This window comes from Pseudopodoces humilis, chromosome 16 (assembly GCF_049639895.1).
Source record: "Pseudopodoces humilis isolate 2021_Gansu_Grassland_sample_001 chromosome 16, ASM4963989v1, whole genome shotgun sequence".
In the NCBI taxonomy this organism is placed as follows: domain Eukaryota; kingdom Metazoa; phylum Chordata; class Aves; order Passeriformes; family Paridae; genus Pseudopodoces; species Pseudopodoces humilis.
In genome coordinates this window covers 19,872,066-19,896,851 of record NC_142215.1, presented here as the reverse complement: position 1 = coordinate 19,896,851, position 24,786 = coordinate 19,872,066, and the positions used below count along the sequence as shown (strand labels likewise).

The window sequence follows — 24,786 nt, the reverse complement described above, 5'->3', positions numbered from 1 at the left end:
CCGGGACTGCCGTTCCCAGCGCTGCCGGAGCGGATAAGGGCACGGAAAGGTTCGGGCAGCAGCAGCTGCAGGGCAGGCACAAGGAGAAACTCCAGCCGTGGAGAGCGTTTCCCTTCTATGGAGATCTCCTGCACTGCTGGCACGGAGCAGACGCTAGCCTGGAAGGGGGGACAAAAACACCCAAAAAGAGTTCAGGGCTCCCCCCGCAGAGGCCTCCAGCCTCCACCACCCCTCCCAGCACGGCCAGACGGGCAAGGACTTGGCCTTCTCCCAGCAGGGTAGAGAAGAGCCCAGCTCCTGGTCCTCAGCTGCATTCCAAACCAGCCTGCATCCTTCCAGCCCGGGAAACAGGACCAGGCTGGGACTGAACCATCCCACACCATTCCCACAAGAAAACACCCAAGATCACAGAAAAAGTCACAGCAGCCGCTGGGTATTTTTTTTTGTTGCATTTCATATATTATCCAGTTTCACATTCTCATAGGATCAGCAATTATAGAGCAACTTATTCTCAAATCTTTTAATACAAGCGAGACAGCCATGGTCAGATAATACTTAAAGCACTTCAATACCAAGCAATAAGATGCTAAAACAAAAATTGCACAATTTCTTGTTTACTATGCCTGACTGAATCATTGGTACAGAAGACAATCCTTCTTTTTCAAGCTTTTAACTAAACATTAACTTATCTTACAGGATTACAATTTCTCTTTAATAATAATAATAATTAATTGCACACAAACACACAAGAAATTCTTTATGATGCATAAATATTTCCTTATTACACATGGTACAAAAATACTCATACTTTTTTTTTTTTGTTCGGTATTCCCATAAGGATGGCTGATTATTTGGCAAGACTGGATGCTCTCCAATCAGAAGAATGTGGGAAAAAAAAAAAAGAGGTTAGATATTTTACAGCTGTTCTATATATAGAAGTCTGAAGAAGGAAAAAAATAATATAAGAACCCTGACTTTAAAACGAGCAGAATGGATGAGAACAAAAACCCAGTGCATCGTACTTTAAAAAAAAAAAAAAAAAAAAAAAAAAAGAAAGAAGGAAAGAAAAAGAAAGAAGAAAAAAAGAAAAAAAAAGCATTTTTCAAATTTTTCTGGTCATCCTGGGGAGGGGAGGGTGGAGGTGGGAAAAGGGGTGAGACAAGGACAGTTAGTATTTCTCAAAGCCAAGTCTTCACCGAAGTAAGAGGAAAACCTTGATGGATCAATCCGCTGGGCCAAGACCTGTTGCTAACGGTTACACAAACGCTAGAACAAACAAACTTACACTCACACAGACACAAGTTAAGTGTTTTAATTCATGCCAGAAAACATGCAAAACCCACTTTGCCTTTCGATTCCTTCGGCCGAGCTGCCCCCGGGGCAGGGCGAGCCCGGGGAAGCCCAGGACCTTCCCCCCAGCTGGGTTTCAGTGCAGCCAGATGGCAAAGCTCAGCCAGGGAGGAGGTCCTGGGGATGGCTTGGGGAGGGACAGAGGGATGGATGGAGAGAGGGACGGAGGCACAGCCCATGGCTGAGGCCACAATGGCTTCACAGTCCAGGGAAAGGGGTGCTGGCAGGCCCGGGGGCAGCGTGGTGGGGCCAGGCGCAGGGTCCGCTGGCCACATACCAAATCCAGAGGAGCCGGAGCCATCGTCCCTGGCACATCCCTCTGCGGAGGGCAGGGAGGAGGAACACAGGCCGAGAAGAGACACTGCAGGAGAGGAGCACGGTGAGCAGGGCCAGTTGGACCCGTGTCCCGAGCGTCTCCCACAGCCCCTCCCCAGCCCAGGGCATGGGGGTGCCCCTGCCCCCATCACCCATCCAGGAAACCCAACTACATCCTCGTGGGGCTGAGCCCAAGCTCCCGTTCCCTCCTCCCTCCAAGAGTCCAAGGAAGAGCAAGACAAAGACCTGACTCCAAGAGTAATTAATTACTTACTAACAAACTAACAAAACTGACGAGACTTCCATCCTTGCTGGGTAGCTTCAGAGGGCGGATACCAGCGCATCTGGAAAAGAAAGCCACAGAAGAGGTCCATGATCCAGAATTACCTCAGCCAGAGTAAAAGCCTTCATCTCCTTCAAGCCATGTGCAAGGTCCATGGAGAAAAGATGTCTCCAGCATGGAAAAGAAGGCCCCAGGGTGAGCTCTAATACTACTTGAATAGCTCCACCCTCCAGCCAAAGGAGGCATCTCAAGACTACACACCAAAACCAGACAACCTCTACAGGACATGTATGGGGGAAGAAGTGGCTCATCCACTACAGCAGATGCCCGTGGCATTTTCCAAGCCCCAACCCTGCTACCAGGAGTGGCTCCAAGCAAACAACACCACGGGAAGAACTTTGCAGAGCCGTGAGCAAGCAAGACTGGGAGGCTTCCCTGGCAGGTGCTTGCTGCCACATCTACTTCTCAGACTTGCTCCTTGCCAAGGAAGGGGCTGGATTGGGACCTAACAAGCAAACATGGGACAGTTTGAAAACTGAACAGACCCTTTCCAGCCCTTTATGAGACTCACTGAGCTGGCAGTGTCCAGCCCCACTGCCTCAGACATCCAGCTGACCCCATTTGGTCAGCATGGCCAGTATGCCTGGCTGAGCTGCACCAGCAGCGCCCGAGAGCAGCACAAGACAAGCCTGTGCCACCTGACTGAGCATGGATCCAGCAGCTGCAGCAGCAACTGGAGCTTGGTTCTGCTGCTGGAACAGCAGCCCTTGCTCCTCCCTCTCCAGCTGCCAGGAGAGAAGCACAGCCTCAGCACGTTCAGGGCTCTGGGAACCAGCACGATGATGGACTTGGCCCTAAGATGGGGAGAAAAGTGGCAGAAAACCCCCTGGAGCCCCATGCGAGCCATTCCCCTTGTCACGTTCATCCTGGCACACCTGTACCCTGACCCAAACAAGCCTGGCTAGATGCTCCTCTCCCAAGGATGTGCAGAGACATGCAGCAAATGGCCACAACCTTGGTGCTGCTGCCTGCAGTGGCCAAGTTCTTCCCCCACAGGCATGAAGGCTACAATGCCAGGAACTGCAGCCACATGAGCTGTGGCCTTGAGTCCCCCTCCAGGAGAGGGCTCCTAAATGAGCCTTGCCACTCAGCAGGAGCTCTGTCCTCACAGGAGCCTCTCATCAGCTCAGAGCAAGTTTGGACAAGACTTGGAACAACCTGGTCCAGTGGAAGATGTCCCTGCACATGGCATGGGGGTGGAATGAGACTGGTCTAAGATCCCTCCCAACTCAAACCATACCATTGCTCCATCATGTGCTGGGCCTTTGCCAGACACCTTCACAAGACAAATGGGTGCCACTAAATCAGCTCCCAGCTGGCCCCATACCTCACTTCATGGCACAGCATCCCAGTCAGTCCAACCATGGCAAGCAAGGGTGTGGACCTTAACCAGACCCTCGTTCCCTTGAGGGATCCCATCTAGTGCCAGGACCAAAGTGCCACACAGAGTGTGTTTTCACTTCTCCTCTGCTGCCCAGTCAGGGCCACCACACTGTGCACAGACACCACCCAGGAAGGCTTGGAATGGGCAGCAGCGTCACTGACAGCTTACAGGGCCACCGCAGCAGCTGCCAGAGCAAGGACAGGGGTTTCTTGCTCCCCCCAAGCCCTGTCACCAGGAGCTGCTTGCTCAGCAGAGCCGCATCTCCTCTGCAGCTGTCCCCCCCAGCCAGTGTCTCCCACTCTACACCCCTCCCCTCGACAGCTGGAAGCAGTTTCCTTCTGCCCAGCAGTAACAGGAAACTCCCCCTGCATTCACAAGGCTGTAAGTGCTTAACCCTGAGAGCCGCCTCCACCCCATGGAGGCTCGGCCAAGCAGCACAGCCAGGCTATACAGGGCCAGGCCCAGCCTGGTGGCCATCGATCCTGTCCTCAGAGCCACCTCCTGGCCCACCTGCAGAGCCTCAGCACCTCCATTTCCAACAGAAGTCCTGGTTTTCTCTTAGAACATTCACTGTTCATAGCTCTGGTGCTAATAAACCATCACTGCAATGACCACCTCTCCTTGCCTTCCTCCTGCAGGTCTACACTGCTCACACACCAAACCCCCCAGCCTGACCCACCGTGGCCCCACAGACCACTAGCCCAGCCCTGCATTCAGAGGAGCTCCTGAAGCCCCACAGGAGCTGCTACAGATGTGACAATCCTGCGTACAACCTGAGGCTCTGACATGCTGGCAGGCTGAGGGAATGACCTGCCAGGTCTTTCAGCCTACAGGAAAGATGAAGATGGGATGAGGCAGGAGCTCAGCAGGGGGGATGCTCCTGAAGCCAGCAGAAAGCACTGGGGGCAGTGGATCAGAGGCAGCAAATAGCCAAGAGGATGCTCTCCAGCCACCTGCCAAGGCAGTTTTCTCTTCACACCCCTCAAAATACTACAACCATCAAGGAGGAAGCTGAGAACTAATGGAGATGTTCAGTACTGGGTGAGGAAAGCAAAGCAAGAGAGGCTTTTACTGGAAGAGACACGGTTGTTTCTGGAGAGGCATTAGCTCACAGTTGGAAAGGAGCCTGGTCACACCACCGAAACATCTCCTGCTCGCAGGGATGAGGCAGCCACTGCTGGACAACTGCAGCAGCCTCATGCTGATGCCTTCAACATCTGTCCCAGCAAACAGTTGGAGAGGAGAAATGGGTGCCTCTGCCTCCCAAAGGCCAGGAACCTCTCCCTTTCCAGCAGCTGCCTAAAAAATCACAGTGAAATTATGAATGGGGCAGAGAAACAGCCCATCAGTGCTTCACTCTCCTTGTCAAAACCTCCTTTGTCTCTCAATTGCCCTCAGAATTTAAGTGTCCCACTGTCCACCATCGTCATGGAGAGCAAGTCCTTCAGAAGAAAAGAGTGGAAGCGAGGGCCAAGTACACAGGTCCTTCCCCAGACCACCTTTGGCTGGGAGGACCTGCCTTTCCTCCTTAGTTACCTCAAGGTCTGCAGCCAGCCCCAGCAACTCTTGGAGTTGTGATCCATCTCTACAGCTGGAATGGGCCCCAGGGACCAGAAAGGCTCTCGGTGCAGGCAGGGACAAAGCACTCCTTGTGCTCCCAGAAGCTGGCAGGATCCAATTAACACGTCCAAGAGCTGCATCTTGCTGCCAAGCTGCTCAAGTGCAGAGCAGCATCTTCACTGGTGCTGCTGAGATCCTCAGATCCTCAGCCTGGCAAGCACCTCGCAGGCAGCACCGCGGGTCACGGGCCGTGAGCTCTCCAAGAGCCGCTCTGCTCCTTCTGGAAATGCAGTCCCTGGGAATGTGACCCAGGCAGGCAAGGACAGGCACCACGTCACCCACTGGTGTGTGCTGGACACGTGCCCACCCCAGCAGCAGGCACTGCTTAAGGGCCCCTCAGGGTGCTGCTGTGGGGCACCCTGAGGCGCGGGGCACCCTGAGGCGCGGGGCCAGAGCGGCTCAGCCCACCACCAGGAAAACCAGATGCAGCGGGATTGAGCGCGTGAATGTCCCCAGGCAGCTCTGGTGAGGGAGAGCTGGGGGATCAGTTCATCATCCCACACCAGGGGGAGGAGTGTGTGGGACAAGACAGGCACTGATCCATCCTCTTGCTCAGGAACATTTTAATGGGCATACATCCATCAATCCAATGCCTTTTACCCCTACGGCTCAGGGAGACACACCCTCTTTCAGACTGCAACCAACAAGTATTTCCCCTTTTACATCAAGTTGTGTTGCTTTCTTTTGGATTGAGGCAGCCAGGAAGAGGCACTGTTGGCCACAAGTCTCTTCTGATGGCATATCAGTCCCTTTCACCCACCACTAAGCAAGGACAGCTGCTCAGGATCATCCTCTGCTTGAAGGATCCTGCCTGCTTCTCCCTGGCTAGGAGGGAACTGCTGGCTTGGGGCTGCTTGGCCAGCTATGCCACCACCAAGCCACTGAAGTTTAGAAAGCGACCACAACCATGAATGTCTTGAACAAGAGGCTTCACATCTCTGGGAAGCATGGAGCTTACCCAGAGAGAAATAATCCTGCCAAGGCCCTACACCACAGCACCAACAGGCAACAAGTTATTAGGGACAGAAAAACACATCCACAGCTGGAAGCATCTCTGCAAAAGAGCTCTAGAAGCGTGGGTAGCCCTGGCATCCCCTGCTGCCCACTCACAGCCTGATTTGGAGGCACCCCAAAACCAGTGGTTCCACCTCAGAGACACGATGCAGCCCAACTCCATTCTAGCAGCAATGGATGCACCTGTCTACCAGGACCAAGCAGAGCAAGCCCAGCTGTATCACTGTCTCCATGCCTGTGTCAAGCTCTTCCCAGAAGGCCAGCTCTGCACAGCTCTGCACCTCACAGTTTTCTAAGGGCAAGGGCAGACCTGGGCCCCCATCTTTGGTCGCTTTTTATCATCACTTCCACAGAGAGGGGAACAAGTCTGCTCAGAACCACTGCAGGGAGAACTGAATGAACCAGGGCTCATTTCCTTCGGTCAAACATCAACCATCCCCCTGCCAACCAGTCCCAGTCTCTTCCCTCATCCAAAGCTCCCGGTCTCCTACACCACACCCCTCTCTCCCAAGGCTGCTGATTCCCTCCATTATGGCTCACACGACCTGTGTCCTGCCTGTGACTTCAGGCTGCAAGAGAGAAGCCAAGCTCCAGGTAGGAACTGGCTCCGTTTCCATTACTAGAGAGGAAAGAGGTGAGATTAGACCCACGATTAAGAGCAGGGTCTGTCCCGGTATGCAATTCTGGAACAAAGTGACCGGCAAGTGCTGTTGTCTAAGGTGCCCACTAAAATTTAGTCGTGTGCTATCACTACCACGTCACTCACCTCCCCCACCGTGTGCCAGAGTGAGGTCAAGGTGTATTTCTGGTTGCCCTCGAAGGGTCAAGGCTGGGGAGAAACCAGGTTTCTTTCAGGCCGAGTGGCAGGGTGGTCTCTGCCCCAGCTCAACCGGGCTGCTCCCCTCCCACCGGCAGGGCCTGGCCGAGCCTGGCTCAGCTGGGAGGAGCTGATGTAAGATGGTGCCATGCTGTGTGCGCCATGTCATGTGCTGCCAAGTTGGAGATGTGGGTTAGAAAGAAGGCCTGGCATCTCATTCCCCAGGCTCTGGTGGGTGGGTAGCGTGAGGCCCATGCACTGGATTGCCAAGGAGATACGGGCTACAGAGATGGGCAGAAGCTTGCAAATCCCACAGTGCACCTTGGAGGAGAGATGGTTACCTTACCAGTCTTTCCAGACGTGGCTGCCATCATGCTTAACACTTCTAGGAATGGAGCTGTAGTACAGCCACTCCACTAGCTGCAATAAGGCATCACTAGGGCGTCCCATCTCCAGGGACAGCTCTGAGCTTCAGGGCTAGCCTGCGCTGGCATCATGGCTGGAGTTCACTAGGGACATCAAAGGAGGGATTTGAGAGAGGGTGGGAGGGAGGGAGGGAAGGCAGATGGGACAATCTTAAAGTCAGCAGAGTCCCCAGTGGGGCAGGGTCAGGCTACAGTCACAGCTACAGCAGCCTGGTACCTGCCTGGAGCATCACCAAGGCATGGACGTGCCAGGAACAGCAGCCGTCGGCTGGGAGTGGCTTACCAAGGGCTCCCGAGGCCAGGCCAGCCTCTCAGCATCTCCTGCCCCTCATCCCTCCTGCCAGCCCTCTGGGCAGCTCTTCAGGTGGCCAGGCCACCTCCTCTCCCCCTTGCTGAACTCAGCACTGCAAGAAGATGAGCCCTTCAGGTTTAAATCTCTTGTGACAAGATCTTGCTTTAGCTACATCCTCCTACTTCTTGCCTGCCTCAAGGCTGATCACTGTGGAGCTGCTACAGCTCTGGCCATCCCCATGGATGCTCTCCAGTCCACCAGGAGGAACTGTGAGTGCTCTGTGGAATAACCCGCAAGCCCACCACATAGTGAGCCAGCCCCTCCCAGTGAGGGCAGAGGGCTCAGCACAGAGGGACTAAGGGCACAGCTTTTAGCCCAGTTTGTGAGCAAAAGTCATCTCCCTCTTGCCCTCCACCCTCAGCTCTGCAAGGGACAGGGCTCCAGCCCAGAGCTGCCAGCACAAGTAATGTTTAACCCCACTAAATTTTATTGGTAACATATCTTGTGCCAGGACATGGCCCTGTGGGGTCAGCACCAGCCCAGCACAGCCAGGAGCGGCTGGGACTGCCCGACGGCCTCTTTGGAAAAGAGCTGGGTCCAGCCACAGCCTGGAGGGGCTGCACTGACTCCCTAAAGCTTAGAGGCCATCACCACCCATGGGCCTCCCTGGGCAGGGAGCTCTGCCTACACAGGGAGCTCCTCAGGGTCTTATGGTGAGGCCAAACAACCTCTTTGGAAAGCAGCAGCTCACCAGCTGGAATGCAGGAACTAAGACCCCAGAGGGAAAGAGGTAGATGGAGGCCTCCTTAATACCCTCCTCTCTACAAGAGCAGAGTTTTCTCCCCAACTTTGCATCATAAAGTTTTGGTGTCTAACCTTCACACTCAGGGTCCCTCTACACTCACCAATGACCATCCTGGAAGAAACTGCAGTAAAAGTTTCACCTCCCCCAACCACCTCAGACAGGCCAGAGGGGTTGATTTTTCCTGGCCCTCCCTTTCAGGGACAATTCAGCCTTGACCACCATCCTACAAACACAAGGGGCAGGAAGACACCTCTCTCCTGGGCCACTGAGGAGGACAGCACAGTCCTGCAGTTGTGGGCACCACTACCAACTTTTGGAAAACACCAGCAAGCACAACCTTCACAGTGAAGAACCAGCCTGGCTCTGGAGGTCCTTGAAAGAATAGTCCAGGGTTCTTCCTGTCCTGAACTCCAATGTACTTCTCCCAAGCCCCCAGGAGCTTCAGCCCAACAACAGCTCACCTGCAGAAGGGCAGAAGCAGGAGAGGTCTGCAGGTGTGAGAGGGGCAGGACAGAGGATGGGAGCCAGCATCCACTCCACATGGCATTTGGGAAGCAAGCTTGGCTTAAAGCTGGGCAATTACCATCACAAAGCTTGCAGGAAGCAACAGGATGCCCAAGGGCCCACATAGCTCACTACCAGCCAGGACAGCAAGGTGAGAGGACACAGCTCCTCTTCCTCTCCATTTAGGCAGGGAAGAGTAGGAGTCAACACCCTGCCTGGCAGGGCAGAGAGCAGAGGTTAAGCCCCAACGCTCGGTCCCACTGCCCCAGGCTCCCATGGCACCACTTACAGGAGCAGAGACAGAAGCAGGCAGAGCACAGCTGGCTGGTCACACTGAGCAGGGCAGGGACAGGGGTTCCAGCTTCTCCTGGACAAGGCCTTCAAACCAAGCACCTTAACTCGGAATTAGGACACTGCTACTCTGTTTTGATTTTCCCTTTGCATGTTCATGGTTTTGAGGTTTATGTAGTACATTAAAGCATCTGTGTCAGAGCAGTACAGGCATCCTTACATCCTCAGCTGTCAGCCAGCAAGCCTTGGGACACCAGGCAGCTGGTTTCACCACCACCTGCACTTCCACAGGCTCATACACGGAGGGATTCTGCTCACTAGCCTGTACAGAGGGTGGCTAACACCCTGTTCCATCACAGCTCCTCACTCTGGGCAAGGCTCTAGTCACTCATCTCTTGCAGGACATCCTCCTCCAGATTTGGAAGTGTTTGAGTCATTCGGCCCACGGGGTCCCAGCTGAGCCCCTCGGTTCAGCACGGAGCTCAGCCCGTTGCTCTTGCTGTGACTTGGGATAACATTTCATAGCTGGAATAGTCACCTGCTGGCTGGAAGTGTTTCCTCCCAGCTCCCCTGGCCATGGGGAGCAGCAGGACCAGCCAGAAACTGAGCCCTGACTTCCTCCCACCTGCCTGCCCCTCACAGGAAAGCAGGCTGGACCTACAGGGCCAGAAGTGAGCACCCAGCAGCGGGCTCTGCCCAGGAGCCAAGGTGCAGGGAGGCCAGGCTGGAGGCGGCCAAGCGGAGCCCTGGCAATGGGAGCCGTGGAGGGGAGATGGGAGGGCCCAGCCCTGGCACCACGGGAGGTGGGGAGGGACTCACCTGAGCGTGAAGAGCGGCGGCTGCAGCAGCAGCTGCCGGGTAGGTGAAGGCAGCGTGGGGGATGGCAGGGGTCAGCTCCGTGGTGTACAGCGGGTAGGGAGCCCACGCCTCCGGGGACGCTGGGATCAGAGCCGCTCCAGTCAGGTCATCTAGGCAGGGCAAGGAGACAAGGGGACAGCGTCCCAGGGGCTGCCCCAACAGCCTGCTCTGGGAACTGGCCCCGCATCCTCCACCCCAGGCTAAAGCTCTGCACTGCCATCTTGATGAGGTTCAAGATCTGTGGGCACAGCTGCTCCTCTGGCCTCCCGGCCTTGCCAGGAATGTGTTGCATTACAGCCCCACACGTGGGCTTTGGACAGACTGGTCCACACAAGCAGCAGAGGGGTGGTGCCACAGGTTGCAGGACAGTGGGCTCAGAGCCACATCACAGGTCACCCCATAAGCCTCAGCGGGGCTACTCAGCCCACCAGGCTACATTGAGGGTGATGGCACAGGACTCATCCTTTATGCTTTACAATTAGGCATGCTTTAAAAGATTTTTGGTGCCACTTGAGCTACCAAATCCAACTGTCATGTCTAAACAGTTCTGTGTTGGCCAGAGGCCTGTTGTTTTCCTGTGGCTCCAACATCCTGCTGGCCTCCCTGCCCCTGACAGAGCAGAGGTGGGTCTGGGTTCCTTTCCACTGTGGCAGCATTCACAGAGTTGGGCACCCCTCAGGTTGGAGCCATGCCCTCCAAGCCCCTCCCAGCATACTCACAGGGGTCCCGTGCAATGAAATGTGCGCCCAGTGCAGGGTGGATATTGGTGGGGTTCGGTGTGGCCATCAGCTTGCTCTTGGCCATCTTTGTGTTGGCTTTAGCGAATTCTAACCGCAAGGTCTGGGGGTTCTCAGGGTCAAAGCGGATGCCCTGGCACAGGAGAGAGCACAGGAGTTTCTCAGAGGTGAAGCTCCAGTCCAAGCACAGGCTGTGGTTGTTCACGGAGCAAAGCCCAGCTAAGGACCCAAGGCCACCACACTGCAGTCACATGCCCAGATTTTTGTCAGCTCACTGCAACACTCAGGTTCCCATGTGCTTTTATTTTTATGTCCAGCTGGACATACTAGAGTTGGAACAACCCCCATCTGTGTGGGAGCTCCCACCTGTGGTGCCACTGCACTCCTGCCAGCCTGAGCAGAGGCACTAGGAGCCCAAGGCAAGCTCTACAGCACAGCAGAGCCACGTCCTGCTGATCAGATCCCATCTGCAGGTCACTCCTGCAGGATGGGGATCATTTTGGATGTCCTTTCTGTGTTGACAAGTCTCAAGATATTTTATTGAGTCACAGCAGGTCCCCACACCCTAAGAGGCCCTCAGAGCTGTCTTCCAGTGGTCAAAAACTACATGGAGACAGCTTGCATCCGTTTTCCCAGGCTGATGTCAGCCTTGAACAGCTCTCCTGCTTCCCTGGTGGGATGCTGCAGGAGCACTTCCCTAGTCCAGGGCACAGCTGGTAGACCCTGCCCTTTCTCTGCCCTCAGCTCTGGGTCCAGAAAGGCATGGACCCAGCCCCTTCAGCCCCTCAGAACTTTGGGTACTCACATTCAAGGCGTTCTTCGCTGCTTCAGCACCAGCCCGGCTGTCAAAGGTCACAAAACCCACTGGCTAAAAGAAACAACACTGATTTCAGTTTGGGAGATTATTCCAGCTCCTCAAGCTGCCCTGCCACCCCCTCTGCCCCAGACAACCAGCAGAAGAGACCACCCTAAGCTGCAACAGGGCCTCGGGTCACTGGCCCAAGATTCCTGATCTGCATCTGCTCCCACCACAAATCCTGTGGCACTCTCACGTGTGGGGACACCGCTGACCCCGACGAGCCCCCAGCGTGGGTACCCCTGCCTCAAGCAGCACGGCAGTGGGGAAGGCTGATGGCAGCACAAGGTTTGAGGCTGAAGCCTCGGGTCTCACCCAGGGCAGCAAGAGAAGACATGGAGACACTCAGAACATGCTGGGTCAGTAGTACCCAGCTGTGTAACTGGTGCTGGCCCACACAGTGACATGGGATTTTTCTCCCCTCTCCCCTCCTGGCACATCCAGTTTGCTAGCAAAAGCCAAAAATACACAGGCTGGAAGGAGGTACCTGCTTTGAAGTCAGCTTGATCAGTGACCCTTCATAACCCTGCAGGAGACAAGAAAGCAAGTCAGTGTCAGGCTCCTGAAGAGGCCACGCTACAAGCAAGACACAATACCACAGCTCCAGGAGTTCCTGTAGCACCAAGCCCTCCATAGGGCAGGGGCCACAGCAGAAAGAGAGACAATTACACTTCTTTTCCACCAGTAGAGAAGACTGGGGGCAGAGCAAGTATTTTAGCTATTCCATCCTGGCCCTTCGGGAAGGAATTCCCATTTTCTAGCTCTTCATCCAGCTGAAGATGAGCCCCTGCCCTGGCTAGTGCCTAGAGAAAGCAGAGCACCCTCCCTGTGCTACAAGGAGCGCAGACTTCCCCAGAGACAGCCTAGGTGGTCATTAGAGAGGGATGGAGAGTCTGGGGCATGAGGACACGTCCCCAAGGAAGGGCTGGTCCAGTTGAGCAGCAGGGCTGACCAAGCAGGTCTTGTCAAGCTTAGAGACAGCACAATTCCAATGGCAGGCTCCAGCTGGAGGCTCCCAGTTGAGCACGAGTCGTGGGATCCCGTGCTGGCTTCGGGTTCCATTCTCATCCCTACTTCCCCTGACAGACCTTTGCTGCCAGGCCATCCCCAAAACATCTGTCCCTCCAAAATCCAGATGTGAAGGCCTTCTTACCTTGAATGGTCGGAAGAGAAGGTAGAGCTCTCTGGGTTTGATATCCACAGGAAGGCCACTGACAAACAGCGTCCGTACCTAGGGGAGAGGCCAGCCAGCTGTACCAAAAGGAGATGTTCGGTGCCAAAGGAGCACAGCTCAGACAATTAAGTACAGTAAGAACAGTTCACCTTGCATCAAAGGTCCATCTAACCCTTCCCTGCATTAGAGGAGCGTTGTCCAGGATAAAACACACCTAGCCCTGTGGTGCCCACCTCAAAGGATTGAGGCCTTTACAAAAATTCAGTCCCTGGCATCGTGGCCTGGTTGATCAAGGCATGGAACACCAACCCCACAGCCTGACAGGACCCTGATGGCTAAACTGGAAAAGACCACACACTGCCACAAAAACTAAGTTTGACACATCCCAAAGGTCCACAAGGGACCAGTACAAATCCCAGTTCTCTCCAGATCTTTCTACAGAACACATAATAGATCTCTCCTCAACCTACCCTGGCACTTTAATTCCATCATCAATTCAAAGACTGCCCTCAGTTTGGAGAACTGCCCTGCTCACTGCCCCACTTGTAGCTTTTGACTTCTGCAACAGCCCCAGAACGTCACTGAAGGAAGATTTTTGGGTCCATCCCAGCTCCTCCCCAGCACACTCAGACCCTTCAGAAGTTGCTCCCAAACCCACTCTCAGAGCAGTTATTCTGCTCTACCCAGCCAAGAGCAGCTCTGCTGGGCCAAACCCCCGTAGGCATCTGCTCTTCCCAGGCTGTTCAACTCATGGACCAAGTCCAAACACACTCATGTATGTCAGAGCAAAAAATACAGTGCCAGGGGAGGATTTCAATAGATAATCCATTAAAATAATAGATAATAGTTCACTCGAATAACCAGGAAGGAGAAAGTGCTGAAGGCTCGTGGCCTGGGACAACTCTGCTCAACAGCCATGAGCATGTTCTCCCTGCACACTGGCTGGCAGACTATTTCCAAAGGAAGCAGCATGATGAAGCTGCAGAGACCTCTTGTAAACCAGCACAGAGCTGGAAAGGGAAGTTATGCACAACCAAGGTCATGAAGACACTTGTCATTATTAACAAGGAGCAGGAGCTCCAAGGCAGAACTCATCCCCTGGCCTGCTTCCAGCACAGAGTGACCTCCCCATTACATTTGCAGGGCAGAAAGGCTCTGCTCCCACATTTTTTGTTTTGCTCAGCCATTTCACCTTCCCCAGACAGAGTGGGCTGTATTCAAAACCACTTTCACCACCAAACTAAGCAGCATACGTTTGCCCTGCTCCTGGGCAGGAGACAGACCTGCAAACATAGGAGTCCCTGCCTCTGTAATTCTTTAGGGGCAGCCAGCTAGAGACTCCTCCACACAGGGAAATTTCTCTTACTTACAGATGAAAACTCACCTCCTTGAGCTCCTGTGCCCAGGACAGTCCTGCCAAGGCAGACAAATGCCCTTCCCAGGGTAAAGCCTCCCAGGATAGATAGTGACTGTGAAAGGCTTGGGGTGCTCCCGCTCTCTTGTGCATGGCGAGACCAAGGACTGCCACTGTCCCCCACTAGACTAGTGTAAGAAGCCCTTCTCTGGCCCAGCACATCTCAGGAGCAGAACCAGAGCACCCTTCCCATCCTCTCCCCTGACCCTTCAACCACACACTCTTGCTTTGCCCTGTCTTGGGAAGCAGGACGCCATGTGGAGCACTCCAGGAACATTTTCCAAGCCCAGGCTCGGTCTGACAGGCTCCCCAACCATACCACCCCACATCTGATGCTCCAAGGCCACCCCATGCCTGGGAAGAGGGGACAGTGCCACTGTTTGTCAGCTTGCTGGCTGCCTCAAAGACCTCTGCGCTTGCACTTCAGCATGAGCTCGACAGAGCGCCTGCAGTGCACTCCCAGAAGACCCACAGCCATCTCTTGCAGGGGAGGACTGCAAAGTGTCGTGGCACACATGTGCCTCAGCCATGTGAAAGCACTGTCCCTTTTCAATATTTCAGGATCCAAGTGTGCTCAGCCCCCAGAATGGATTTTTCTTCCAAGCAGACAGAAATCTGCATCCCTGTTGGGTCTCTAAATGGCCCCGTGATGCATCACTTGGTAAGTCCTTGCGACAGGCGTGACAGGATGGAAGATATGTGGTGGCTCAGGGAGGGGGGAGCCAGAGCTGGAGCCCTCCCATCAGCCTGAACAGAGCAAGGCAGGCACCCAGAAAAGCTTTTTGTCAGAGGTAACAGGCTCCCAGTGCCAGCCCCATCAGTTGCCGCCAAGGACAGGAGCAAGAAATCTTCTCTCGCTGGCCAGAAGTTGCCCTTGGCCTCCAAGTCCTGCTTGTCATCATCCACAGCACTGAGAAGGCATGGGAAAGCCAAACCACAGCACCCATCAAGGGCTACCATTGCTCCAACACCTGGGCAATTCCAAATGCCACCAGCCAGCCTCTCCAAAGAGGCTCTCGAGACAAACGAAGTCCCTGCTCAGAAGAGCTTGCTGGAAGCGACAAGACCAAGCAGCTGCTTTTACATTAAGATCTCTGCAATTCACCACATCCATAAGTGATCTAGAGAAGGGTAAGGAAAGAGGGAGACCAAGTTATTCACTGAAGGGAGGCTGAGGCTGGTGAAAGACCTGAGCAATATTTTCAAGGGACAGAGTGAGCTAAGCCAGAAGGGAGCTCACTTCCAACATCAGGCATAAAGCAAAGGAGATTCAGGTTACCCCACAGGAGAAAAGCAGGAGGCAGCTCACCAGTCTGAGCCTCTTGTGCACTGGGGGCAACCTGGTCCAGCCTCTTCTCCTGCTCCCAAAGAGAGGAAACTGTAGATGAGGACAACAGGGTCCAGACAAGCATCTTGCAGTGGATTAACCCCACCAGAACCCTCCAGTCAGCCCAAGCCCTGCAGGCTTTGACAGCCCAGTAGTACCACCCAGGGCTGACAAATCCAGGCATCCAGCCCTTAAACTCAACATGCCATGACAGGCTAGCTTCTGCTAAAATATGCCCTGCTTCAAGTCCCTGCCACCAAACACCAAACCCAGCCTCCCCACAGTGCATCTGGAAAAGTCACAAGACAAAAACCAACAAAACAAAACAAACAAAAACTCCATCAAAAATATCCATCCAGAGCTGCATCAGGAGTTGCCTGGGCCAAACTACATGTCCAGACATCCAGCAGGAGCAGATCTCCAGGAATACCACATTCTTCTGCTCATTCTTAGGCCCTGCTGCCAGCCACTCGAAGAAAGATGCCAGGTGAGAGCAGTCACATCCCAGCCAGGACTGAGCTGAACTGGACACATGGGGATGGGGGAAAGCAGGGCAGGGAGCAGCTCTCACCTACAGATAACCCAGCAGAGTCACACTGCTGCAGGCCCTGCAGAAAACACTCTTCCTTCCCCATCCCTCCCCTCTGGGATGTCCCCAGTCCAAACACCTGACAGAGATGGAGGAGAGCCATGGAAAACAGGATTCATGCCAGGAGGGACAAGACCATCTAGGCCATCTCTTACAGAGGGAGGATCCCCAGCACAGCTTCTCACGCAGGGGGAGGGAGGAACACGGACAAACTATTTAGCCCTCAAGTTTTCAGTGCCAGTCCTTACACAGCTACATCTCCCCAAAGAGACACATCTTGGGCCAGCACAGCCAGGAGAGCTTCACACCAAGGCTGCAGGAGAGCCAGGCAGCAGAACTTTGTGCTAGCATAGCCCCAGCACTGCCAGGAGACCAGCACAGCTCCCACAGCTCCTGGCCACGGCTGCTTTGGAGTAAGAGCTCTCAAAAGGGAGTTCTGAGCAGCCCTGCAGCCCAAAAAGGGTCAAGTTACGTCAGAAGTGTCTGCTGCAAGGGCACTGGTACCCACCCCTCGAGGCTGCAGTGCTCGGGGATTTTCTGTCAGAGGATTGCTCTGAATCCCCTCCCGGAGCCAGCAGGGCCAGTCCTCCCCTTTGGAGAGATTTTAACCACATCACCCACAGCACAGCTTGGGCTGCTCCAGTCCCCCAGAACTGGCCTGGTCCTGCATCCAGCACCGACAGCACACAAGGCTTTCCCAGCGGTGGCTCAGAGACACCTGAGGACAGGAACGGCAGCAATGTACTCTAATGCCTCCCCCACACTGTGCCGTCGGACATTCCCCCTCTCCAGGAAGCCACCCCGGTCGCACGCCGGTTTTTCCTAGAAAAGAGCCATTTCCCACTAGTTTACACCCATACGTCCAGCCAGCCTTCCCCCTGTGCCAGCAGCCCTATGCCGTCCCGCAGGGGACAGAGACGAGCTGTGCCACAGCACCCCAAAGGCACTCTCAGGGATGTGGAGCACAGCTTTTCCACTGGAGACCATCTCCGGGGCCACCAGGGAGGCCGGAGGGGGACACAGAGCGCCGGGGCTGTCCCCTGCCATGCGGCCAGGGCCACCTGACGTGGGAGCGCTGGAATGCAGCGAGGCTGCCCCCGGAGCCGGCATTTCCAAGGCACGGGAGAGGAACGGGGCGGCGAGCTGCACAGCAGGAGAGGGGAGCGCACGGACTCCAGCGGCAGGGATGCAAAATAGGACAGGATCCTCCTCTCGGGCTCCCACACAGGCCCTGGGGCTGCAGAGCTCTGCCACTGCAAGCCAGGGCTGCTCTGGTCCTCAGCACCGAGTCCCAGCAAGCACAACGGGGGAGAAAACGGGGAGAGAGATGTGTGCTCTGTACGAGGGCAGCCTCCACACCACAAGAACCCCGAGAGAAGGGGCTTACAGCTGGCTTCTTCACTACTCCATGCCTCGGTTTCCCCTCTAGCAATCGGGAGGGAGGTGGCAAGAGCCGGGTTCTGCTGGCAGGGACCCGGGCAGGAGATGTCAGCGGGGCTCAGCCACCCCTGCGGTCAGGGGAGGAAGACACTCCGACCGGGGGAAGCACCAGCCCCACTGCGGGAGAGCAGGAAGCACATGGAAGCTGATTAGACCAGGCACCCAAGAATAGACCTTGGCCCTGGCAGAGGAAGCACTGCTGGTGTGGCTTTGCCATGGATGCTTCTTCCTGCTATCAAGTGCCATCACCTGCGTCTGCAGCATCTCATAAATTCGTGAAAGGACAGCACCCAGATGGGTTTGGACCACAACAGAGGCTCAGAGCTGATGAAACATCTGGAAAGGTCTGCCCCATAATTCCCAAGAGATTACTGTCTGACAGGGCAGCTCCCCTGGGAGCTGGCTGAGCACCCTCAGGTTGCCTTTCACCTTGCCAAGAGGTCCACTGAGCCAGAGGGGACAGGCCCAAGTACCACAGCCAACGTGCTGAAGGACACTCGCATCTCCACTGGCCCTACCCAGCCACCACGCTAAGCCCTGGGCTCCAGACACCCTCACCTGCCACTCTCTGGTGTTGGGGACCTGCAGACACCTGTCCCCATGAGCTGGAGCCACAAACTTTACCTGCTATGGACCAACTTTTCCAGCCCACAGCCAGGCACCTTTTCTCCTGGCAGGAGACAGTGGTGAAACAAGTTCATCCCCAGGGCAGAGACTGGCAGGAGACAAGGGTCTGGAAGCAGGATCCTCACCAGAAATGTCCTCACCTCTGATCTTTCTCAGTGAGTACTCCTGTATGTGCTTCAGCCCACCACACAATGATTCCTGGGCACTTCACAGTGCTGTGCCTCCCAGGACACATCCAGAGACAGAGGAATCTCTCCTCAAATCACCCCAGTTTGGGGCAGCACACCAATGGCCATGCCTCAGCCTCATGCAGCATGTCAGGCACCTCCACAGCCCAACAAGCAAGCGCTCCATAAAACCCAGGGGATGGAGAGCTGGAAGCCCACAGCAGTTACTGCAGTGTCACCCCCAACACAGCCCAAACAACCTTTGGGGACACTGGGAGGATGACAACCACTCACAGGACTAAGCCAACACTGCATCAGTCCAAATCTTAGCAAGACAGCACCACTAGACAGCAGGGAAGGGCTGTGCTACCAAAATATGGACCAGAAGTGCCAACCCGAGCCCACAATGTGCCCTGTGGCTGCTCTTTCCCAATCCATGGCTCATGCTGCTCTTTGGGCCATTGCTACAGGTAAGCCAGGGCTGTTACACATTGAGAGAGACAGAGGCCCCCTGTCCTTGGAAGTAGATGGGAAGGACACACATCCCCAGGCCAACAGCTCCTGACCCCACAGCAGTGCAAGAGCCTGTGCAGCACAGGAGGGAAGGCATCATCCCAGACTGGGAGTACAAACATTTCCACAGCTTCTCCTGGGCTGTGCAGCACGGCTGGGGAACCTCCACAAGGGTAAGACCACCCACTGGGCCCTCAGCACACCATGATCCTACAGGACAGTGGCCAGAGAATCCTTGCCAAGCCCGTGGCACCCACTTCTGTTGGGTCAAGGGCAGGGTCCCCTGGTGCCACTAGTCCCTCCTCATCAGAAGTGCTGGGCTGGCTCAGGATCACACCTCAGTACGGGCCAGGCTCAGCAGCTCCAGTGCCAGAGCTGCCCCCCACTGCCCTGCCCCTCATAAGATCCCTTCACAGGGCCAGGCACACAGCAGGAACTCGGTTTCCACTATCCCACATGCTGAAGGAAGATACTGAGTATTGTAGTGAGGTCAAACCACCTCACTTCCACAGCCATGCCACAGTGGAGCTTCAAGCTGAAGCTTTTATTGCAGACAGAGCTCCAGAACAGGCAGCAGCACTGCTCATTGCTCTGTCATCCAAGCAGCAAAGTCTCCAGGATCTGGCATGGCCAAGACCAGCAAACTCAAAGGATCTTTCACTCCACAACCTTCCACATTAGCTCCAGCAAGGGTCACCCTTGAATTCTCACAGTGCCAGATCCTCAAGCAGAGCTATGAGGAAGGACAGCAAAGCCTGAACTGCTCTCAGCTACCTCCCAGACATATCAAAGGGCATCCTTTGATTTTGGTGAGGGCAAAGCAGAGACCTAGTAAGGGAACCATTGAGTTTGGCCCTTCCTAACTTCCACAGGCACCACCAAAAACCCATTAATTCTGAGGCTAAGAAGGGAAGGTCCTGCTCAGCAGCTCCTCCGATTAGCAAAGGAGGAAGACTCATTTCTGAAGCTGGGTCTCATTTAATAGCCCAGGTAGCAGGAGAAAGAAGTTACCCCATCACAGGGACTAGCTGAGTTGGGATGTGTCTAAGAAACTTAGATTTGAAAGAGTGAGAAAGGAGAAGGAAGCTCCTTCAGAGGGTATTCACAGGCACCAGGACATGAGGAGATAATGGGGGGATTCCCACATCGCTCCTCCTTGTCAGAGCAACTCAGTGCTCAACTCAAGACCAAGAGGATGTCTGGGAACACATCAGTTCCCAGAACCCCTGTGTGCATGGTGACTCCAGGCTGTCTGCTCAGCCAACAATCTGTCACTGACAGAAAGCTGCAGCCAACACTTGGGGGACTTTTAGGATGCATGAAAACAGCTCTGAGGCACCATCCTGCTTCAGCCAGGCCAAGGGACAAGAATTAGTGAGTGGGGACTGTAACTACTACACCTTCATGTTCCTCATAGTGAAGAGCAGCATCAGAGGAGTCATCTGATTCCAGAACTTACACTAACCTTACTTGTTTGCAGCTGTAGAGATGGAATCCACACATGCACGAGGTATCTAGGTCCACTCAAGCAGAGATTACAGAAGTCAAGAGATACCTGGCACCAGTCCATGAAGTGCTACAGACATTCAGCACATAACACAGCCCGCTCACCAGCGGCATTTCCAGGCAGTTCCAGCAGCCCTGGAGTGCAGCAGCTAAGGAAAAAGGGATGGAGGACTTGCTACTGAGGAGGTTGTCTGGAAGCCAAGAGCCTTCTGCCTCTACAACACAGTTTTCTAACCCATAGCCCTCCATGGACCAATTGGGAAGAATCACAAAACTGTTTGGTTTAAAAGGAACCTTAAAGACCTTGTCTGCACAGGCAGCGACACCTTCCACCAGCCCATGTTGCTCCAAACCCTGTCCAACCTGGCCTTGAACACTTCCATGGATGGGACAGTCACAGCTGTGGCTCTGTGCAACCTGTGCCAGGGCTTCACCCTATCACATGGAATTATTTCTTCCTAGGATGATCCTCTTCAGCAGAGTTTAGCCAGGTCCTCACCTGGGCTCTCCCAGCACAACCTCACATTTAACACTCCACTTTCAGCAGTCCAGGACCCCCAAGCTCTGCCTCAAGAGCAGCAGCCACCACCCATGGAGCTGCAAACAGGCCCTCCAGACCAGCCAAGAGGGCACAAAAGATCACCACAGACTTCACCTGCTGGTTTGGGCATCTACACAACGGGCTCCAGGTTCCTCCCACTCCCGGCAGACCTACAACTTCCTGGTGACTTCCCAGGAGAGCGAGGACTAATTTCTAGAGTGGAACCAACATGTCTACATCAGGCACTCCAGAGAGCAGGGTGAACACACAGGGTTTTATTGCTACAGTACACAGTGTCCAGGGGAAGCATGGGAGCTCCTCCAGCTGCCAGAAAAAGCTCTGCCTGCCACAAGGGTGGGAGTGCAGCACCTAGGCAGCTGCCTGTCCCACACCACCCCTCGGGACTGCCAGGAGAGATGTGGCCATGCAGATTGGCGGCTGCCTGGAAAATTAAACAGAAGATAGCAGCAAGTGGGGAGGGATCCCGTTTGGGGAGGTGTCTGGTGAGGAACAGCAGGGACTGACATTAGGCCCTGTTTGTTTAACATTCCCGTTAATGACCTCGAGAGGAGCGAGAGGCATTCCTGTCCTCCGCATGTCACCAGCCAGGAAGCGGCTGCGAGATCCAGGGGCTCCCAGATAAGATAAAGGGAAAGGCTGAATTTGGGAGCTTCGCCCCGCTGCATCTGGGGCACCCAGGGCCCTTCTGCAGACGCTCGGGGAGGCAGTGAAGGAGGCACATGGGGGGGGGGGGATGGAGGAGTGTCTGCAGCGCCAGGATCTGGCGGCGTTATCCGTGCAGTGTGGGAAAATATTCCAGCACACATCTCCTGCAAACGGTGGGACTGAAGGACTCCTCTTTGCACTGAGCGTATTTGTCACTCTGTATCAAGGGGAGCTTCGGGGCAAGAATTTAGGCCCCCAGACCATGCTGGGATCCTGAACACAAAGGTCACTCCTTATGTCTCCATTAGCCTCTGCAGCTCCTGGTCAGCCAGGAGGTACTAGAAAAACCAGCCTTCAGAGCAGGCCACGGAGCCCAAACTGTGCTCAGCACCCACAGCATTATTTCTGTTGGATTCTGGTGGGGAAAGGACTTTCCAACAGCAATCCCACCAGGAACTGGGACATTATCCCCCCCACCAGTCCCAGCCTAACCCAAGGTGGCGCGTCTCTTGCAGCAGCCCTGGGTACAGGGTGACAGACAGGCCCAGCGAGGCCACAGACCATCCTGCAGGGTGGACAGCCCGTGCCCCTCCCCGAGGCTGCACAGCAGGAGCCCCTTTTGTCCAACCCCTGCCCACTCCCCAGGGATCCCATCCTTAACTCAGTTTTCTAGCCATCAAGCTCCACTCGTGGGAGGACCAGCTTCTCCAGAGGGTGACGATTTCCAGGCTCCTGAAATACCCCAGCTTTGCCAAACAACCACCAGGCAGTGGGGAACAGACCGGCTCTGCCCCAGCACTGGGACCTCACCCAACCACCACCTCTGAGGCACCAGCCCAGCTGGAGCAACACCACTGGGATGGGATGCACCGAGTGGCATCAACCTCAGGGAGCTTTGCAGGCCAGTGAATAATTGGATCAAGGAGCCACATGGAGCCTTCTCCATGCGCATGCACAGCCTGCAAAACCCCCAGGTAGCAAAGCTCCCTCCACCAGGAGCAGCACAAGGCCCCAGGTGCTCTGGCACTCAGCCCACCCAAGCCAGTGCCACCCAGTGACGCCGGGACATCCCTCCAGCGGCATCCACATCCCATTGCATCATCCCATCAGCCGTGCCCTGCTCCACGCTGAGGACAGAACTGCTACAACCACCACCTGCCAATCCATTCCAGCCCATTACTCGGGTCCCCCTCGCAGGGGCCGCGGCCCACGGGACACGACAGCCCCAGGTCAGCCGGCGCACAGGCCCACAGGGCCCCGCTGGCTGCTGAGGCAAGCCGGGCGCCATGTTGCGGCGGCGCGAGCGCACGGAGGACAGCGAGGGGAGGGGACTGAGCACCTCCCCAGTCCTGAGGGCCAGGCACGGAGGACTGCAGCAAAACGCTTCCAAGGCCAGGCGTTTTCCAGAGCCCTCTCCAAGATGGAGGGCAGTAGTAACCCACTGTGCCATTACCTGCTCCAGGAGTGCAGCGATGACGGCGGCCAATGGCTCCAACAGCCAAAGTTCAGATGTGGAGGGCTGCAACCTCTGGCTTGTGGCTACAGACAGCCGACCCTTACCAGCCTTCCCAGCCCTAAATCCAGCAGCATCCAGGCTCTGGCTGGCTTGGCACCTGCGGGAAGGGGCTGCCGGCAGGTCAGCTCACAGTCCTCCAGCCCCAGCCAGGCTGCCAGCATGCGCAGAGCAGGGCAGGGGCTCCTCCACTATTGTCCAAGTGTTTCCCTTGCAGCCCACACGGGTAGAACAGTGCTGGATCCAGGAGCCCTCCAGCTACAGGGTCTTGGCATCAGGACCCCATGCCCACAGGCACCGGCTGCGCCGCATGGAAAGGGGGACCTGCCAGTCCTCTGCCCCACAGGGCTACAGGGACGCTATGCTGAGCAGGGGACTCGCCCTGCCCGGCCCCAGCCCCTCCTCGGGACAGCCCAGGGACTGCTCCCAAACATCTCCGTACTCTGGCTCCCACAGCCTGGCCCCAGTTTTCCAGCCCGCAGCAGCCCCGGCACCTGGGCTCCGCTTCCCCGACGACACCGGCTCCCCTATTCCCCAACAGAGGCGCGGCGCTCCTTCCCGGCTTTCCCGACGCGCCCCGGTTCCCGAGACCGCTCTGCTCCATCCCCAAGACCCCAGCCCCGGTTCCCCGAGACTGCTCTGCTCCATCCCCAAGACCCCAGCCCCCGTTCCCCGAGACTGCTCTGCTCCATCCCCAAGACCCCAGCCCCGGTTCCCCGACACCCTGGCTCTCCAGCCCCGCCGCCCCGTCCCTGCTCCCGTCGCCGCTCCCAGTTCTCCGCCGCCGTCGCGAGGCAGCCCCAGCCCGGTCCCCGGCCCCAAGCACTCCGGTGTCCCGGTGCCGGCTCCCGGCTCCCTATCTCCCGGCCCGGCGCCCACCTCCTCCTCGACGGTGCCGCCGCTGTTGGTGTGCTCGGTGTCCTTGTTGAGGTTGCTCATGGTGGGGTGCCGGGGCGGGGGGTGGTGCCGGCTGCTCCGGAGCTCCGCGGGGCCGAGCCGGGGTGCCGGTGCGGTGCCGGTGTACGGGGGCGGTGCGGGGCGGCACGGCACTGCCCTCCCGGCTCACATACGGCGTCCCGGGACGGCGCCGCTGTTTAGGGCCGGGCCGGGCCGGGCGGAGCGGGGCCGAGCGGAGCGCAACGAGCCGCAGCTGCGGGGCCGACGCGCCCCAGCCCCAGCCCCAGCCGCCGCTCCCGGTGCCGCCACCGCGCATCGAGCAGCGGGGCCGGGACCCGCCCGCCTGCCCCGCCCGGGGCCGCCCCCGGCCGCCGCCGCCGCCAATCCCGGCCCGGCCCGGCCCCCCGGGACCGCGGGGAGTTAGTTTTTTTGGTTGTTGGGCTCGAGTTATTTTAAATTTTTTTCCCCCTCCTTTCCATGAAAAACTTTGTCAACTTTGATGAACTTTCGGGTTTCGACTTTCTTAAAGGGCCCGCCGGGCTCCGATCTCGCGGCGGTGCCGTGCCGTTCCCTCCGCGCATCCCCGGGCCGGGGACACACGGCTCAGCCCCGCGGGGCTCCGAGAGCCCCCGGGCGGCACCTCTGTGACCCCCGATGAGAGCCCCGAGCCCCAAAAACAGCAGCGCTGAGAGCTCAGGACGGGGATCCTGTAACTCCGAGACAGTGGCCCTGAGAGCTCAGGAAAGCAGCCCCAGATCGGCCCCGACAGCATCCCCGGTCCCCTGGGGACAAGAGCCTGGT

At 56.3% G+C, this 24,786-nt stretch overlaps 1 protein-coding gene across 3 annotated transcripts; it reads right to left on the bottom strand.

Moving 5' to 3' along the window:
- Nucleotides 1–434: 434 nt before the first annotated feature.
- On the bottom strand, nucleotides 435–24,270 carry RBPMS2 (RNA binding protein, mRNA processing factor 2). 3 transcript variants are annotated; one of them, XR_015773970.1, is made up of 10 exons: nucleotides 23,968–24,270; nucleotides 12,765–12,842; nucleotides 12,099–12,137; nucleotides 11,561–11,623; nucleotides 10,738–10,888; nucleotides 9,980–10,128; nucleotides 7,190–7,352; nucleotides 6,793–6,855; nucleotides 1,940–2,009; nucleotides 435–1,711 (listed from the first exon to the last, which is right to left on the bottom strand). XR_015773970.1 is itself a non-coding variant. In XM_005521333.3 (8 exons), the coding sequence occupies exons 1-7, from the start codon at nucleotides 24,025–24,027 to the stop codon at nucleotides 1,947–1,949; spliced, it is 603 nt and encodes a 200-aa protein (XP_005521390.1). In that variant the 5' UTR covers nucleotides 24,028–24,270; the 3' UTR covers nucleotides 435–1,711; nucleotides 1,940–1,946. The 3 variants fall into 3 exon arrangements, 1 of the variants encoding a protein (XP_005521390.1); XR_015773969.1 differs by lacking the exon at nucleotides 6,793–6,855; XM_005521333.3 differs by lacking the exons at nucleotides 6,793–6,855; nucleotides 7,190–7,352.
- Nucleotides 24,271–24,786: the final 516 nt, after the last annotated feature.